At 37.3% G+C, this 20,296-nt stretch overlaps 1 protein-coding gene across 1 annotated transcript; it reads right to left on the bottom strand.

Moving 5' to 3' along the window:
• Window positions 1–242: 242 nt before the first annotated feature.
• On the bottom strand, window positions 243–6,397 carry SVIP (small VCP interacting protein). Its single transcript, XM_065936420.1, has 4 exons — window positions 6,255–6,397; window positions 4,267–4,317; window positions 3,486–3,599; window positions 243–367 (listed from the first exon to the last, which is right to left on the bottom strand). The coding sequence occupies exons 1-4, from the start codon at window positions 6,306–6,308 to the stop codon at window positions 353–355; spliced, it is 234 nt and encodes a 77-aa protein (XP_065792492.1). The 5' UTR covers window positions 6,309–6,397; the 3' UTR covers window positions 243–352.
• Between the last annotated feature and the right edge of the window lie 13,899 nt (window positions 6,398–20,296).

The following is a 20,296-nucleotide window of genomic DNA, read 5'->3' as shown; positions in this document are numbered from 1 at the left end:
CAAGTGCAACTTTAAACATCTGAGACATATGCAGAATTTTTCCATGCAATATACAAATATATATTCACTATTTAGGCCCATGTTTTAATTACTAAAAAGTGGCAAATCACCCACCATCTGAGGAAGAGAAAGGTAGGGAAAATAAGAATTTAATGAAAGGTCTGGCCATTTTCTAACTCTAACAATCAAAAGCATTTTCAATATTCAATTTTGAAAAAGCACTGCACTTGAGAGCACTAAAATTACAAATTCTGAATCTTCATTTATTCAAAGAGAAGAAATTAAATTGAGGATGTCCACTTGATTGCAGATATTAGTTACTGGCAGTAGACTCTTCCATTCATGCTATGCTTTATGAAACTGTCCACTAGAAAAGATAAAAATATAGAGGAAAGTAAATTTTGTTTTAAAAGTTATGTTACAATATTCTAGTGAACAAACAGGTAAAAGAGGAATCTGGGCTATACAAATATATAGTGATCTTTGTGAGGACCAGTGACTAATAAAATTTTACATTATAGTCAAAAGTCTGAAAGAAAATACATGATGGGGTACACAGAGAGAGAAAGAAAATATCTGGACAGGTTAACGAGGGGTAGTTAGACCCCAAATACCTGATAATCAGTAAAACAAAACATCACAAGACAAAATAAAAACAATGAAACTACAAAGTAAAAATAAAGGAATTGGAATTCTTGTTTGAGGCAGGGGAGTGAAGAAGTGGTAGAAATTATTAAACAATGATCTGGCAAAGTCTTTGCCTGGAGAAGGAAATGGCAACCTGTACTCCAGTATTCTTGCCTCGAGAATCCTAGGGGCAGAGGAGTCCGTGGGGTTGCCAAGTCGGACACAATGAGCGTCTCACACACACACACAAAGTCTTTGTCTCAACCTGAGAAACTATTCCACGTGGTATTCTGCTTAATCAAGCTTATTAAATTTTGCAATAGTAAGTTCTGAAAAAGCCATTGGGATAATAACATTTACCAGTCTCTAGAGTAGTGTTTTCCAAGTATATTAAGACATATTATTGAGTATAATACGCTTTTTAAAAATTTTTATTTAAATAAAGTTTAAAAATTAAGAATGAATTCAAGTAAACTTACTTTCCTTTATTTTAGGACCTCTTACAGATTTAAATATTGTGCTTTTTTAAATCTCCAAGGAAGGTATTCAATATATAACACAGTATTCAGTGTTTTGGGGCTTCCCTTGTGGCTCAGTTGGTAAAGAATCTGCCTGCAATGCAGGAGACCTGGGTTCGATCCCTGGGTTGGGAAGATCCCCTGTGAGAAGGGAAAGGCTGTAAAGTCCATGGACTATACAGTCCAAAGAGTCTGTAAAGAGTTGCAAAGAGTCGGACACGATTGAGCAACTTTCACTTCACTGAGTATTTTTAAACAATTTTTTACCATGGCACTCTATTTTCAACAAAACAGCCCTTAGGATTAGTATTACAAACACTAGCACAGTGGTTCTCAATCTGGTTTGACATCAGACTCCTTGGTGAGCTTAGAAGTCCTGACGGCCAAGCCCCACTCTCAGAGATCCTGACTGGTACAAGGTCCGATCCAAGGTCCGGCGTTTTGTGAAAGTTCCCCATGGGCCAACAGCATCCGCCAGCACTCCTCTGCTGGCATATCCTGACCTGATGCTAGTCTGTGTCCTGATGCCATCACCACACTGACTTCGTAAAATAAGGCTGCCTTTCCGGAATACAGTAAGCGCTGCCAATGCCAACTGTCCTTGTGAGAGGCAGTTAGTCAGCAGATGAACACGTGGAGCGTGTGAAGACAGAGAGGGTCCTGTTTTCCTCATACTATGGAGTCAGGTTAGGAAGAATCTAGCTATACCACAGGACACTTAAGGCCAGAGAGCGGCCCCTAAATGACCCCAGGCCAAAGGGTTTGAGGATTAAAGTTACTGTCTATCTTGTATTTTCTTTTCTGTTATCCCTGAAAGTGAAAGTTGCTCAGTGCTGTCCAACTCTTTGAGACCCTACGGTCTATACCATCCACGGAATTCTCCAGGCCAGAATAGTGGAGTGGGTAGCCTTTCCCTTCTCCAGGGGATCTTCCCAACCCAGGGTTTGAACCCAGGTCTCCCGCATTGCAGGCAGATTAACAGCTGAGCCACAAGGGAAGCCCTGAGCCACCCAAAATTTTGAACGTCACTGTATGCTCTCGACGAGCAATGCAGGTAGTCAAAGAAAAAAAGGTACTGAATTTAACACTGATAACGTCTCTCATTTTGTGCACTTCCGAAGGGACCAGAAGAAATCTTGAAGACCTAACTTATTTTTAATCTATAGGCTTCATCGCATGGAAACTTCAGCTTTTATTACAGAAGCCCTTTTCTCTCTTAAGAGTTCAAAAGCTGATGTAAAATTTGTTAGGTTGAAAGTGAATGTCACTCCGTCGTGTCCGACTCTTTGAGACTCCAAGGACGATACAGTCCATGGAATTCTCCAGGCGAGAACACTGGAGTGGGTAGCCTTTCCCTTCTTCAGGGGATCTTCCCAACCTAGGGATTGAACCCAGGTCTTCCACATTGCAGGTGGATTCTTTACCAGCTGAGCCACAAGGGAAGCCCAAGAATACAGGAGTGGGTAGCTTATCCCTTCTGCAGGGGATCCTCCCGACCCAGGCATCGAACCAGGGTCTCCTGCATCACAGGTGGATTCTTTACCAACCAAGCTATCAGGGAAGCCCTTGTTAGGTTACAACATGTAAAATAAGTACCTTCTGACTATACAAAAAATATCCTTTTTTGTAATATTATATGTGACTTCAAGTCAGTCAGAAACTTGCATTTCATTTACTGAAGAAAACTAAGAGAGTTTGAAGCAGGTTATAGTACAATCCAATTTTTATAAAATTGACATATAAAATGAGATTAGAAACGATGTCAAAATGAAACTGAATTTGGGTGATTTTTACTTTCATCTTTGTACCCTTCCATATTGCTTAAGTTTTCTACACAGTTAAGATTGTCACTAATTATGTAAGTATAGGGGGCTTTCCAGGTGGCACCAGTGGTAAAGAACCCACCCGCCAATGCAGGAGACGCAAGTTCAGTCCCTGGGTCGGGAAGATCCCCTGGAGGAGGAAATGGCAACCCACTCCAGTGTTCTTGCCTGGAATATTCCATTGACAGAGGAGCCTGGTGGGCTACAGTCTGTGGGGTTGCAAAGAGTTGGACATGACTGAGCATACATATACATACACACACGTAAGTATGAAGTATTAAGATAGGGTTAAGATAAAGAAGAAAAATCTGTTTTCATTTTGGGAAAAAGAAAAATCTATTCCAATGAATGTTGAAATGTTCAAATAAACTGACATTTTTTCCAATCTATATTGTTCATGCTTTAAAATTCACATTTCTCTGATAATCTTTTCCTGGAGGAAAGTATTGAATGGACTGCTACTTGGGTTTTCAAAACTTCCAGGTAAATCAAATCGTCAATCCATTTTAATACTTACCCTAAGTCCACCTTCCGGTGGGGGTCCAGATGTAGCCATTTCTTTTTCTAGTTTTTCCTTTTTCTTTCTCTTTTCTTCCACAGACTGAACATTCAGAATACCCCGAGATGCAGCCTTCAGGAAAATTGTTGATAAACAACAAAATTGTAGAAAAACAACAAAAATTAGTTTTCGGTGTCCAGAAGCTGTCTTTTGCTTTTTGCCTTTCAGGTTTTTCTTTCGATGTGGGGGCAGGGTGGGGGGTTGGTCTCTTTTTTTGGCAACAAAGAATTAGACTATTTCTAAAACAGTTTTACATACAAACATACTACAATTTCTTCATTGGGTATTTTGCAACCATACACATTTCACCCCTGAAATTACTTCACAACGGTCAGTGCTGTACGAGGCACGGTCCCTTCATCTCAAGGAACAATGTTATTAATGGGGCATCTCACATAACTGAAGACACATGTATGGTAATCGTCATACGTTAAATAACAAATCCCTGGAGAAGGCCTCGGCAACCCACTCTAGGATTCTTGCGGAGACGATCCCATGGACAGAGGAGACTGGCTGGCTACAGTCCATGGGGTCACAAAGATGTGAACATGACTGACCACACACACAAATGACATAAATGCATTACATGAATTTACTGAAACACAGAAATCATTCTGAAAAATGTTTAAATTTATAAGATATCAGGTATCATTTTCATTAGTGAATACTACTAGTAATAGACATTTACAGAGAACAAAGCAGGTTAATCATCTAAGGTTGGATTTTATTTCACTCTCACCTCCTTCTGTCTCCTCTCTGCAGCCTCTGCAAGCTTTGCTCTTTTTTCTTCCTAAAAAAAATGTGTAAGAAATATGGTTTTAAACAAAACCAAACATGATCCTTGGTATTTTATACTTCATCTTACCAGTAATATAATAGTAAGCACAAGGTGAGACATATATCTACACCTATATATACACATTTTATATCTCATACATACATACACAGATTGGCCTGTGAAATAATCTATTTGCCTTTTTTTTTTTTAAAGTTAGTCAGGGCAATAATAAAACAAATGACATTGAGCAATACAAGCAGGGAAATACATGGTTGATACTGCCAATTAAAAAGGAGTTTGAGGCAGCCTGGTATTTTCAGAAAAAGTTCATGAATGAAGAGAATGAATCGCATTGTGTAGGACAAGAAGGACTGAAGGATATTTGAGATGTACTGTTCTATGTTGGGACCCCGTGAATATTATTTTTCTACCTGAATTAATTGCAAGTTATAAGTTATTTAAATATGTAAGAGAGTAAACAGCATTCTCTTGGGAGCTGTGTTAATAATTTCATTTTCCACAAAACACTCATTCATTCACTTAATCATTCTTTGGATACTTAATGAGCAACGATCATACCTAGGAACTATTCCCCGTGCTGAGAATACAGCAGTGAAATAATATAGAGAAATATTTCCACCCACATGGAATTTACATTCCAATAAGAACAGTCATATATAATCAAATAAATATACATTTATTAGACTGAAGGAAGTGCTTCTGGGAAATACAAAGAAAAGTATGGTCAAAATGGAAGGATGCGTTGATGGTAGAGTGGAGGATCTATTTTATTTAGAGTGGTGAAGAAAAGCCTTAAAGAAAAGTGACATTCAAGTATTCTGCCATGTGGTTATCTCTGGGGGTGGCGGGGAGGGCTTAACAACTGCTGGCACATTAGTTTTTTATCAACAGCCAGATAAAGAAAATTAAGAACATTTAAAAGCAACAGTAGCAAGAAAGACAAGGTGAATTTTCTCCTATCAACTTCCAGGTCATTTTTAGCACTTAAGATCAAATAGCTGAAGAGTTAATGTACTTCCCTAAACAACTCATTTCCTTCAACGAATTTTTAGCCAAATATTAATAAAGGAGAGGAACTTAGGTTTTCTGTTAGCAATTTCCTGTAAGGATTATTAAGGTAAAAAGGCTGTTAAAAATAGAAAGCTACAAAAAGTATAAATGTACTATACCACAAACCACCTAGATACATCTGCAATTATCCAGATAAATAACAAATACTTTCTAGTACAAGTATGTCCCCAATAAAGATGGTGACAAATCGACATATTTTAAAGATGCATTTCTCGTTAAACTGAAAATTCAAATTTCAGGGCGCCTTGTATTTTTATCTAAACGTGGCAACCTTACAAATTATATACTCTGTACTACATAAAATGCTTTTTAAAATAGAACTTGGATAAATACTAAGGAGAAATTCATAAATACAGTATCTAATAAAAAACAGAAATATACGAGACTATTGAGCACCTTCTTTAAACAGCTGATACAGACACATAAAAATGCACATCTCCTACAAGATGAAACTCCTCAGTTCACGGAGAAAGAGGGAGGTCTTTTCACATATTAAGTTCATCTACCGCATCTCCAGGAGTGGTCCCCACAGCGAACCGTCCCCGTTCGCCTGCGTCCTACGAACTCCGATTTCGCCGGCGGCGAAAGGTAAAGAGACACTGGAGCCGCCTTCAGAGGGAGAGAGACGGACGCGGAGGCAGCCCCCAAATCCCGCAGGCAGGACGTCGACGTCCCTCGGGTTGCAGCCACCCGTCTCTGCCAGCTGGGTCCCCACCGGCTGCTCTCCGGCCCGCGCCACCGTGTCTAACGGCCCGTCCCGGGGCCGCAGCTCGGGCCTCCCGGCGCGCCCCTCCGGGAACAGGTGCGCGCGGCGCCGGCGGGCTGACGCGGGGAAGCGGGCAGGCAGCCTTACTCACCAGGTCCGGCGAAGGAGGCGCGGCCTCGGTGGGACAGGGAAAACACAGCCCCATAGGGATCGCGGCCGGGGTCTGCTCCGCGGTCCGCCCAAACCAGGCCGTGAGAACTGCGCGATCAAACGCTGATCCCAGGTCTGCGGCGCTCGCTCCGCCCCCGCCGGGCGGCTCGGTGACTGGGCGGCTCAGCCCCGCCGCTCGCTTTGCCCCGCCCCTCTGCCGCAACGCCCCGCCCCCCCGGCTCCGCCCCCCGCTCCGCGGCTCCGCCCACTCACTCTCCCCGCCCCACGACTCCGCCCACATCAATACCCCGCCCCGCGGCTCCACCCACGTCCCACCATTCCTCCTGGGCTCGGCTCCGCCCCACTGTTGCCGGGCTCCACTCCGGCCCCGCCTCGACCCCGCCCCGACCCCGCCCTTGCAGGTAGCCCCGCCCCTCTGAGGCCACTCCCCACCCATACCTCCAGAGGCTCCGCTAGGACCAAGCCTTGGACTCAGGAAACACCTGCTGAGAGCAGCACGCGGAAGAGGGATGGATGGAAAAGTGGCTATAGCCTACAAACCTCTCTGTGGCTCCCAGTTGGCTGACCCTGTATACATGAGTGACGTGACTCGGGATAGTCTATGTTATCTCTTTTGTGAAAAGGGGCTCTGACTTCCAAGAAATCAAAGCCAAGATTTCAAGTTGATGTCAGCACGCATTTCTCGTAGTGCCTCTCACTACTACTCCAGTTGAGAGGGCAGAACATGAAATTTATCACCATGTTTTAGAATTGAGTCGCATGAATGCAGCATTAGTTGAGATGTCTATTGTTTTCTGGTGCGTTGGATGTATTTTTCCATTCAAGAGTAGCAGTAACGTTTGAAATATTCAGAAATATTTAGAGAGGATGCTTCTCAAATTTAATAGGTATAAGAATCACCTGAGCATCAACTTAAACGAATTAAGGTATGAGTTAACAAATATCACAGCCAAATGGACATGGAAACTTGATGGCAGCATACGGGGTTCCTGATCTTAATCTTCTGTTAACAGCTTTATGAAGTCACCAAGTGGTTCTTTAAAATTGTTTAATTTTTTTACCCAGTTAATTGCTGTGGTCTAAAAGTTATCAGAAAACTGCACTTGTCAAAAAATCTTTTCTATGAATCCTTTTGAATATGAAGTGCTTATTGCAATAGCATCAGAGTAAAACAGTGACCGTCTATAAATGACAAAGGAGTTTAAAAAACATGATTGAAGATCTGATTACAATGCAGTTTACAAAGAAACTTGGTTACTACTGTGAGTTACAAAATTCAGTATAATTAGTAGAATTATGGCTGTTAATATTTTACTTAGACATATTAGATTTTTAGGAGGCCCATAATTTCCAGAACATCTATATTAATAACATTTACCCCTACAACATAAACTAAGTTTTATCACAACTCATTTGATAATGCCTACATATAATTTCATGTACAAAGTAACCCTAACTTGTTTAATATTTCTTTCCATCAGATTTTTCAGATGTTCTGTCTGAAGCATCCCAAAGTTAGCTAGAGGTCAAAAGAACTTTGATTAGAATCTGAAATTTGGAAAGTTTGTCAAAAATATCAAAAATGTTTCAAAACATTTAATCAAATATTATAGGTTCACATGTTACTGTGGAACAATACTTATTCACTTAACCAAAGTGACAATAAAAGATTTCAAGAAGCAAATGTTGCAAGTTGTAACAGAATACTGGTTAAAGATAGAGAAACTTTATAATTAGTTATCAAAAGAAGATCAATATTTTCCAAAAACTTTGTCTCCTTAATAGAGAGAAAGTCAAATTCAGATTTTATACTATTTTACCTTGCATATTAAAATTCATTTACTCAGTTAAATTTATTCTACTCTTTATCAGCCTTGACCAACACATAGAATGCCTTTCTAAGGCATTGTCTAAAGATTATCTTTTATATCCATATTAATTTGTCCTTATTTCTTTCCCTTTTAGCAATAAACAGCTTTAGGACAAAACCCTTTCTTTTCCCTTAACAAAATGCTTTTCCATTCTTTATATCTTCTTTGTCCTTGGATATAAAGATGTTTTCCTTATTAATTTTTAGTAGTTTTAATTAGATACTTTAATTGTGATTCTTAACCTTAAAAATCTTAGTTTCTAATGAAAACTGAGTAAGCAATTATGGACATGTACATTAGCAATTTGTAGATAGGTAAACTTGTGAATATTAGTTGTAATTTCTAAAACAGGTGTTCCATAAGGAAAATATCTCACTGTGGCACCAAATATATTAATAATCCTTAATATCTTTAGTTTCTCTGTAAAAGGAAGCTTTTGTTCAGTAATGTTCTTATTTGGAAATGATCTGGATAGTCAATGAATTCCCATCATTGAATTTAACTTAGCAGTTTCAAGTTACAAATAAATCTGGAGAAACTATTTTAGATAGATATACTCAAAACATAATTATTCCTAAAGAGTTCACTTAGATTATTTTATTTACTTTTAATTTATTTAAAACTTTCATATCAAGTTATTTTTCTTGCTGACAAATTTTGTAGCAGGAATAATAAGGTCTTATTTGATTTCGAGTAAACCTAGGTACAACAAAAATATCATACTTAATGTTGATGACCCTAAAGAGATGTCTGTATTAATTAAACTGACAAACTGAAACTTTTCATTCATTAAAATTGAATCTATTTCATTTAATTTATTAACTCTAGATCATGAGATTCAGAAGTTCATGTGGATTAGTTTCTTTGTATTTCTGAGTATTTATATGTGCTTAATTTCCTTTAAGCCAGTTAAATAGAGCTCCTTTACAAATTAATATTGGCAATACCACACCTTTACAATACAAACACACAGACAAAAACAAACACCTCATAGATTCCACTCTAAGATTTCAGCCATGAATAGTTACAATAATATAAAACCCATCAGTTTTAAGAGTTTGGATTAAAATTGTATTTCTGGTTGATGGAAAAAATTGAGGTCACCTGTTTAGATGACTAATCCTTTTACTAATATTTATAGAAAAGACACTTAAGTGTCTTACAAACCTTAAGATTTGTATTTGTCCTTGACAAGTCAAGTTCCAAATTATCTTTTCCTGTTTTGTTTTTTCTTTTAGTAAGAGTTACCTTCCTGAAATCTGCATTTTAAAAAGATGACTATGATTAGAGTAACTGACCAAATAGACTATATGAAACTCAGAAGTATAGGAGAAATTCAGCTTCCTCCTAGAAGGAGGAACAAATGTATTGTCATACATTTTAATCCTGCATGTTATTTTTGCCACAATACCTTGATTTTTTCTTAAAACAATCAATTGTTTTTTTAAAAAAATAAAAAAAATTTAAACAATTTTGTATTCATTCATGTGTATCATTTCCAGAGCTATTCATTTTGCGAAGGTCCAAGAATCTGACAATTTTTCTTCTACTTAAAGAATTTACCCTGCAAGTCTGCTAGTGATATTTTGGAGACTTTCTTTCTCTGAAGAAAAAAAAAACAAAAAACCCTGCATTTTGCTTTCAATTTTGAAGCCTATTTTTGCTTCAAATAAGACGTAAGATTGATAGGATTTAAAAATGTTTTAAATCAGTTTTTTTAAAGATGTCATTTTGGTTACATGATTTATTATGACCTTTGTGGTTTTCTTATGCTTATTTCTCAGCATTTAATGTACCCTATGTCCCTGTTATTTTCTTTTTTCAATGTTTCTCAGCAATTTGATTATGAGATAATTTGGTAAGTTTTGGAATTCATTTTGCTTGGTGTCCATTTACACTTTTTGAATCTGTGGGGTTAGTTTTCATCAAATTTGGAGACATTTTGGGCTTTTTTTTTTTTTTTTTTTTTTTTTTGCTTCCATCCTTCCCCACTCATATATCTCTATTTATTCATGTCTTAGACCTCATGATATTGTCTCATAGATCAGTGAGCAGTTAATCATTTCCCCAGTCTTCTTCTTTTTGCTTTAGTTTGAATTGTTTCTATTGCTTTATCTGCTGTATCTTCAATTTCAATGTCTTTCATGCTTAGTCACTCAGTAGCATCCGACTCTTTGCAACCCTAGGACTGTAGCCCGCCAGGCTCCTCTGTCCACTGGATTCTTCAGGCAAGAATACAGGAGTGACCTTCAATGTCTTTTATTTCCATCTAATATACTGTTAATATCATTTAGTGAATTTTTAAAATTTCAGATATTTTCAGTGTTAAAAGTTCCATCTAATTCTTTTTACTCTTCCATTCTTCTCCTTGCTGGGTTGACATTTTTCTTTAAACTGCTATACATAGTCAACTTATTTATAATAGATGATTAAGCTGATTCTTCTAATTGCATCCTCTCTTCATTTTGGTGTCTCTATTAACTTGATTCTCCTCTTTTTAATGTTTTATAATTTTTTGCTCCTTGGCATGCCTAGTAATTTTGCCTGGACACTAGATATCGCACATGGATGGTACAAAAAGAGTAAACAGATCTGACCTTGCCAAATTCACACTATACACACGCAGCTTAGCATTTAACACAGACTAAATCCAAGGACAATACAGATCTGCCAATTACTTGCAGCAGTTTCTTACTTCCTGGATTTCTGCCCTGCAGGTTCCAGTTACTCCAGACTGCCTGAATCCTTATCTGTTTCTCAATCAGGAAAACTCCTGTGTTCTGCTTATGATCCTCTGCCCTGCATAAAGGACTGCTCTGGACTGCTCCTCAGGCAGTAAATGGAGTTCATTTGGTTCTCTTCTCTTAGGGATCACAACCTGCTTTTGACTTTTGTCTATTTTCTGAAACCATTGTTTTTAGAATTTTGTCTTACTTTTTAGTTGTTTACTATGGAAACATAATTCTGGTACTTCCTTTATGCCCAGAAGCAGAATTTCCTGTATTTCACTTTAAATTTTGTTTAAGAAACCACACATCAGTCATCCAATATAATATTCTTGTTCCTTCCATAGTTAGTTATTCTTTTATCAGAAAATAATTGTGATAATTCCTTTTTCATGTTAGAAATTACTTATATAAGTAAGCATTTTACTGACGGGTATGGTTATGATTTATTTCTTGCATAAAAGTAAAAATTCAGTATTCAAATTTTACTAATACCTTAAATGAAAATTTCAATTACATTATAGCTTATTTGGAATATCAACATATGATACAGACATTATTTATATTAACTCTTTCCTAGGTACAACCTATGAAGTATAAAATAAGTAAGATATAGGGTTGTAATGTACAGTGCATGGAAAACAGCAAATATTTTATAGTACCTTTAAATGAAGTATAATCTTCAAAAATATTGAATCACTACATTGTGCACCTGAATCTAATATTGTTAGTCAACTACACTTCAGTATGTCATACTTCAAAAAAAACAAACCAAAACAAAACTCTCTACTAGGACTTGTTTAAGGATTTTAAACACCTTGTTTAAACACAAGTCATTATAAATATACAGCAGAGGAAATGTATTTTCTCCTATTATTAAAGCATAATTCTGCAATAAATGCTGGAGAGGGTGTGAAGAAAAGGGAACCCTCTTACACTGTTGGTGGGAATGCAAACTAGTACAGCCACTATGGAAAACAGTGTGGAGATTTCTTTAAAAACTGGAAATAGAACTGCCATATGACCCAGCAATACCACTTCTGGGCATACACACCAAGGAAACCAGATCTGAAAGAGACACATGCACCCCAATGTTCATCGCAGCACTGTTTATAATAGCCAGGACATGGAAGCAACCTAGATGCCCATCAGCAGATGAATGGATAAGGAAGCTGTGGTACATATACACCATGGAATATTACTCAGCTGTTAAAAAGAATTCATTTGAATCAGTTCTAATGAGATGGACGAAACTGGAGCCCATTATACAGAGTGAAGTAAGCCAGAAAGATAAAGACCATTACAGCATACTAACACATATATATGGAATTTAGAAAGATGGTAATGATAACCCTATATGCAAAACAGAAAAAGAGACACAGAAGTACAGAACAGACTTTTGAACTCTGTGGGAGAAGGTGAGGGTGGGATGTTTCAAAAGAACAGCATGTATATTATCTATGGTGAAACAGATCACCAGCCCAGGTGAGATGCATGAGACGAGTGCTCGGGCCTGGTGCACTGGGAGGACCCAGAGGAGTCGGGTGGAGAGGGAGGTGGGAGGGGGGATCGGGATGGGGAATACGTGTAACTCAATGGCTGATTCGTGTCAATGTATGACAAAACCCACTGAAATGTTGTGAAGTAATTGGCCTCCAACTAATAAAATTAAAAAGAAATAAAAAAAATAAATAAATAAAGCATAATTCTAAATCTCTAAATAAGTTATAAATCCAGTTGCAAAAACATAAGCATGAATACATCACTTACAAAGGCATATACATATTATTATTTGTTGAAAAGAAGCAATCTCAAATTACCAGAGAAAGTGGTAGTAAGATATCATATTTAATAAAAAGTAGCTTAGGTGTTAAATGATTGTACTGTGTTTATTTTGCTGAACTGAAGAGCACTGTCTTTACTTTTTCGAATGACATCAAATCACAAAATGGCTCTTGATGTTAGAAATCTGTGGTCTGGCATGATTTCTTCTACACAGACTTCAACTTTATGTCCACTAGAAGAGATTAAAATACACAAAGAAAAATAAATTCAGTCAAAAGGTACAAAGCAAAGATTTATACAAACTATAAATTCTCTGGGAAAAGTCTCAGAAGTCTTTCTTACAGAAAAATAATTGCATAAAGAATTAGAAATAATATTCTAAATTAAAACAGTCAGATAGAAGCCAGATATGAGTTATGATAATAGCAAACTATTATCAAATAAATCACAGGCTATGTGTGCTGTGCTAGGTCGTGTGAGTCATGCCCAACTCTTTACGACCCCATGGACTTAGCCCACCACGTTCCTCTGTCCATGGGATTCTCCAGGCAAAAACACTGGAGTGGGGTGCCATGCCCTCCTCCAGAGGATCTTCCTGACCCAGGGATCGAACCTGCATCTCTTACATCTCCTGCATTGGCAGGCAGGTTCTTTATCACTAGTGACACCTGGGAAGCCCCAAATAAATCATATCTGGGGATATATATGATATAAACATTTTTTCCTATGAGTCAAGCAACAAATGCTATAAGTAGAAAAAAACTGTAGAAACCAAAAATAACAATTTAGAGAGAGGGTAGAGGAATTTCTGAATGTAATGGATGTGACAGAGCTATTAAACAAGGATTTTTCTTTCCAAGTTTTATGGTCTGTGATCGACTGAAAACGTATATTAATTTACCTGTTGAGTGTTTTAAGCCTTGAAATGTCCCAAAATGAAGTGAATAAGAGTGACAAAAAAAAAAATGACAAAAAAGTGAAAATGGAAAGCTTATGTATATCATTATCAGCAGGAATTTAATCTTAATACTTCAGGATAATTTTAATATGTATGAATATGATAATTAATGATATAATTAGAAAAGTTTTGTTACAGAGATAAACAGACAAAAATATTTTTCAAACGTTTCCCAATTGGGTGCTCTAGTGTCATCATGCATCTTCTGTTCTACTGGGCATAATCCATGTTTAAGTAAAGTGCTTTTCTGTATGGACTCAGGCCTTGATTTTCATCTCAAATCATTTAAGTTGTACAAATACTGTTGATATACTTTTTTCTGAGACCAAAGATTAATTTAAGTAAAAAGAAAAAGAGAAGATGGTATTAGTAGGGGTGCTGCTTGTAACACAACAATTTGCAAAAGATAAAGGAGAAGAAAAAATGAAAGAAGACATGTTCAGTTGGTAAAGAATCCACCTGCAATGCAGGAGACCTGGGTTTGATCCCTGGGTTAAGATTCCCTGGAGAAGGGAAAGGCTACCCACTCCAGTATTCTGGCCTGGAGAATTCCATGGACAGTCCATGGTGTTGCAAAGAGCTGGACATGACTGAGTGAGTTTCACTTTTCAAAGCAGTATTATTCTGTGCAGTCTGGTTTTGGTGCTAGTTTTACATTCATTACAAGACATTACATTCATTACAATTTTGCAACAAGATCAGTAGAGAAATTGAAAATAAACCATTTATGTTCATTTATAAAAATTTGACACTGCTACAGCATTTTGATTGTATATTACAAAGTGATCAGTCCACAGTGGTTTGGAAATTAAACTAAACAAAATTTTAGTGTATACTTTGGAACATTGAGCCCCCTCATGTTCTTTTTGTGGAAAAAAGAAACTTTCATAATGGCCTACTGCCGCCAAAAGAAAATAACTGAATGTTCTGATCATAATTTCAGAAATTTTGTATTGAGGACAATGAATACTAAGTGTCAGATTGAACTCAGGCTTTTCATGGATCACGCATTTTATTTTTTATATTTGTGTTTGTGAGAGATATCAGTTGTCTCTGGAAGCTCAAATGGCTGGTAGGATAATTATAAAGAACATTCTGCAGACATTTCTATAAGACACATCTGGCAGCTCAAGAAAGAAAAGGGAGTTTTTTAACGGAAAGCCATAATGGTTTGGGATTGAGGACAAGTCACAAAAAGAGGAAACCAATGGCGTGAGACATCTGCCCTGGAAAAGGGATGGAAAGGTTAACCAAACTAATTGTGTGAAAATGAATCAAGAGTTAAAGGGCTCAGAAGTCAAGTCCTGTAGCAAGGTGGTCTCAGGAATCATTGCTCCCTTCTCTCCGACATCATTAAACTTTGCTATGGAATAACTGCAGATGTGAAGAGATGACTCCTTGGAAAAGGCCCTGATGCTCGGAAAGACTGATGGCAAAGAAGATGAGGGAGGCAGAGGATGAGATGGTTAGATAGCCATCACTGACTCAATGGACATGAATGAGCAAACTCCGGAGACAGTGGACAGGGAAGCCTGGCATACTGCAGTCCTTGCGGTCTCAAAGAGACACACTGGGCTACTGAATAACAAGAAAGGTATGCTGCGCAAGCATATTTTAATGCATATCAGAGAGATCATGACCATGGGGGTGGGATTACAAACACAGATGTAGCAGCAGGAGAGGAGCTATGTAGATATTTAAGACAGTGGGATAACTCTATAAAGTTGCATATCCTGGGATCCTCTGTGGCAATACATAAACTCCCATGACTATGCAAATACAAAGGAAAGCAAAGCTAAGGAAGGGGCTGAATTTATATTCATAATATGCATTTACTCGAGAAACTGGGAAGAGAATGAGTTACAGGAGGACCAGCCTGAAAGGGAAAGGAAGGTATTTTCTTTCACACTATTTGTGCTCAGTTGGTCTGATTCTGTGACCTGGTGGATTGTAGCCAAGCCAAGCTCCTCTGTCTATGGATTTCCCAGGCAAGAATACTGGAGTGGGTTGCCATATTCTTCTCCAGGGGATCTTCCCGACCCAGGGATGGAACCTGCATCTCCTTCATTGGCAGGCAGATTGTTTACCACTGAGCCACCCGAGAAGTCCTATTTCCCACTAATAGAACCTCAATTCTCTAGAGCAGCAAGGAAGCAACTTCAATTTTTTTTAACCACTTTAGACTTTCTTGCAGCTAAGGGTGGCCAGTTTTTATCAGAGAAAACTAAGTGGGAGTTTCCAGTCTGACATGTACAGAGGTTGGAAATCGTCACTCACACTCTCACAACCAGAAAAATGCTGAATACACTGAAAATCAACAAATTTTCTTAGATCCATCTGAGAACTGAGGTCCCAGGGTGAACTGCTCTGCTGACAAATGAAAAGACAAACAATGCTTCTGGAACCATACTGGGAGGAACACTTAAACTTTAACGGACAAGTTGCTGAGGCTCAGAATGGATTAGCTTGAAAGTTAAAAAACTCAGGTTGGTGGGGAGTCTTAGGGAAGCCCTCTTAGGGAAGACTTCATATTTCATTGAGTGAATACCAGAACTTTAGTTGGGTATTTTCCATACCTTATGTAGAAGGGTCTGGATTAGGGCATTTCCCCAGGTCAACTAGAGTTTGATAAAAGGTAAATTGGTTAGATCCTGATAAACCAGTTCCCTTGAGTATGCCCTGTTAGGAGAACAGAGAGCCCTAAGTATTTCAAAATGGTAGTTTCCCCCTCCCACTCTGGAAGCAAAGAGATTTTTTTCCCTGATCTTCTATTATGTGATCATATCACTAGATGCAGAATGAGCATTTGACAAAATTCAACACCCCTTTATGATTAAAAAAAAAAAAAAACTCAGCAAAGTAGGAATAGAGAGGGATTGTCTCAAACTTAAGAAAGAACATCTATAAAACACTTATAGCTAATCTCATATTTAATGAGTAACTAGATGCTTTCCAGCTATGATCAGGAACGCTGATGAAAAAAAAATGATCAAAGATGACCTAAATAAATCTGATAAATAATACTCATTTATAAAAAGACTCAATATTATTAAGATGTCAGTTCTTTCCAAAGTGATCTACAGATCTAGCATAATACAATCAACATTACAGCAAGTTACTTTGTGCATTTTGATAAACTGATTCTAAGTTTTATATGAATAAACAAAAAGACCAAGGATTACTGGCACGACACGGAAGGAGAAGAACAAAGTTAGAAGTCTGACACTTACGTTACTGATATACTAATCTAACTCCAGGATTTACTATAAAGTTACAGTAATCAAGACAGTGTGCAATTGGCAAAAGAAGAGATAAATACTCTATTTAACGGAACAGAAGAGATAGCCCAGAAATAGACCCACACAGATACAAATAGTCAACAGAACTTTGAAAAAGGAGCAAAGGTAATACAATATAGATAGGATAGCTTGATCAGGAAATGGTGCCGTAAAAATCAGAACAGCCACATGCAAAAAAAAAAAAAAAGTCCAGACACTTAGCTTATACCTTTCTTTGAAAGGAACTCAGAATGTATCATAGACCTAATGTAAAGTATAAAATTATAAAAATTCTAGAAAATAACACAGGAGAAACTCTATAAGACCTTGGATTTCACAATGAGTTTTTAGATACACTAAAAGCATGATCCATGAAAGAAATAACTGATAAGTTTCATTAAAATTAAAAACTTTGGCTCTGGGAAAATACTATTAGAAAAAAATGAAAAGATGAAGGCACAAAGGACAGATTGGGAGAAAATATTTGCAAAATACATATGAAAAGCTGGCATCCAAAACACACAAATGGCTCAAAACTCAACTATAAAAAGAAACAATTAAAAAGTGGGCAAAAGATCTAAATAGACACCTTATCAAAGAAGTTATACAGTTGGCAGATAAACATATAAAGTGATTGTCATATGCTTAGTCACTGAGTCTTTTCGACCCCATGGACTGTATGTAGCCCACCAGGATTTCTCAGTCCATGGGGATTCTCCAGGCAAGGATACTGGAGTGGTTTGCCATGCCCTCCTCCAAGGGATCTTCCCAACTCAGGGGTTGAATCCAGGTCTCCTACGTTGCAGGTGGATTCTGAGCCATCAAGGAATTGCAAATTAAAATAATGAAATATCACTACACAACTATCTCCATGGCTAAAATCTGCACACACTGATAACATCAAGTGTTGGCAATGGTAAGGAGCAACAGGGAACTGTCATTCATCGCTAGTGGGAATGCAAAATAATACAGTTACTTTGGAAGACAGCTTTGCCAGGCATTTGTTTTTGTTTTTTTTTCTCAAAGCTAAACACAGTTTTACCATATGATCCAGCAATTGTGCTTCTAGGTATTTCCCCAAATGAATTGAAAGCTTATGTGTGTAAAAAAAAAAAAATTGCCCATGAATATTTAGAGCAACTTTATTGATGATTGCTAAAACTGCAAGTGACCATGATGTTTTTCAATAGGTGAATGGATCCATACAATGGGTAAAAAGAAATGACTTATCAAGTCATGAAAAGATATGAAGGAAGCTTAAGTGTCTATTACTATATAAAAGAAACCGGTATGAAAGATTACATACTCTATGATTCCAACCATATGACATTCTGGAAAAAGGCAAAACTATAGAGATAGCAAAAGATCAGTGATTGCCAGGGGCTTGAGACGGGTGAGAGAAAAGGGAAAGGATGAATGTATAGTGCACAGGAGATTTTTAGGGCAGTGAAAATCTCCTGTATGATAGTGTAATAGTGAATAAAAGATGCGCATGTGTGTGTATGTGTATTTGTATGTGTGGAGTGTCTATCAGCTTTTTTGAAGTATAGTGGACATGCAATAAACCACACATATTTATTTGAAGTATATACTTTAAAACATTTTGACATGCATACACCCACAAAACTATCACCTCAACCAAGATTATATATATACAAATATAGAGGTTACTCTTCTGATCAACAAGAACTGATTCAACTGGTGTATACTTTTTCCTTTTGTCCTGTATCCTCTTCTTTTGGAAGGTGGTTGCAATCTCTACCTATTGTAGAAGTTTTTTTGAGACAATGAGAGTAAAAGTCATGTGAAAATGTGAACAATCAAAAAGACAGAAGGGGCCTGAAACTTCTTTGGTGGTTTTAAAAATCACCATATCAATCCTAGACTGACTAGATCAGGAGTTCTCCTTTGGAGGAAAAAGTACTATTTGTTTAAACCATGGCAGTTGAGGTTCTTTTAGAAGGAACTGAAATTATAAATTTCTAGCTAACAATGGTATTCGTTAGTGAGATTTATTTTCTTTGAAAAAGAAAACCAACAGAAAAAAATCTTAATGATCAGAAATACAACCTATCTCATATATTTCTACTATGAAATCTGATCCCAGAGAATGCCTGAATAAGGTCAGGGCTCACTACTAAGGCAAAAGAGGAACGGATGAGAAAATTTGGGGATTTTCACCCTAAAAAATCTGCATAAGACTGGAGGTAATAGTTTTCTTCAAATAACTAGAGGACTTTTCAGTGGAAGGAAAGTCATTGGATTTATGACTGGTTATTAGGCATACAATTGATACTACATGTAAAAAGCTCATGGAGGCAATATAACATGTCACATGGAAGAACTTTCATTTTTTAAAAGATTTTTTAAAATGTGGACCATTTTAAAAGTCTTTCTTGAACTTGGTACAATATTGCTTCTACTGTTTATTTTCTGGCTTTTTGGCCATGAGGCGTGTGGGATCTCAGCTCCCTGACCAGGGATTGAACCTGCAGCCCCTGTGTTGGAAGGCTATGTCTTATCCACTGGGCCATCAGGTAAGTCCCTGGAAGAACTTTCAAATGTATGTCAAAGGCATGCAAAAAGATAGAATAAGCTGTGATTGGTGTAGAGTTTTCTGATGTTACAAGTGCTCAAGCCTAGGCTGAAAAACTATTTTGTGACTTATTCTGCAAATAATATAATCGAGAAAATTTAAGTGGATAACTTTGTGCAGTTAATAATAAATGTAAAGGAATTCAGAACATCAAGTTTTCAAGGATCATACTCTTTCCATTAGACCACATTATCTTCAAGAGACTACTACAAAGAAGACTTAGATAACAGATGAGAATTTGATTAGAGGAGTTTTAAGGTAACTTCCCAGACTGTAATTACCGATTTCTCAAAGGAAAGGGGAAAAACAGAATTTAGAGTGTTACATAAATGAACAATATGATGATGTGTTTGGCATTTAAGGATCTGTTAATTTCAATGGAGCACTTACTAGGAGTCCTGGTTCTGGAACAGGCGCAGGCCTTGCAAACCGTTTATTAAATTTCCTCTTCTGTTTCCATAGGTTTCTCATATGCTCAATACGTTTAGCTGTGGTCTTTAGGAAAAAATTAAAAGGAAAGAAAACTTTTACAGTATTAACAACACAGCATGCCGACAGTTTTGGTTTGTATCCACACAAAAAAGGATAAACACAATCAGTGGATATGGCTTACACAGCTACATAGAAATAGGGGGAAATTTTTTACAAATGTGTGGTTTATAGACGAAGAAAACACTTCGGAACTTCAGTAGAGTTTTCAAATGAAACTCTCTACTTTGATTTCCACTTCACTCACCCGGCACTATTAGACAGAAGGAAAGATATATCCATTTGAATGCAGAGTTCCAAAGGAATAGCAAGGAGAGAG

This window comes from Muntiacus reevesi, chromosome 5 (assembly GCF_963930625.1).
Source record: "Muntiacus reevesi chromosome 5, mMunRee1.1, whole genome shotgun sequence".
Lineage (NCBI taxonomy): Eukaryota > Metazoa > Chordata > Mammalia > Artiodactyla > Cervidae > Muntiacus > Muntiacus reevesi.
The sequence above is the reverse complement of the archived record's forward strand: the minus strand, read 5'-3'. Positions and strand labels throughout refer to the sequence as shown.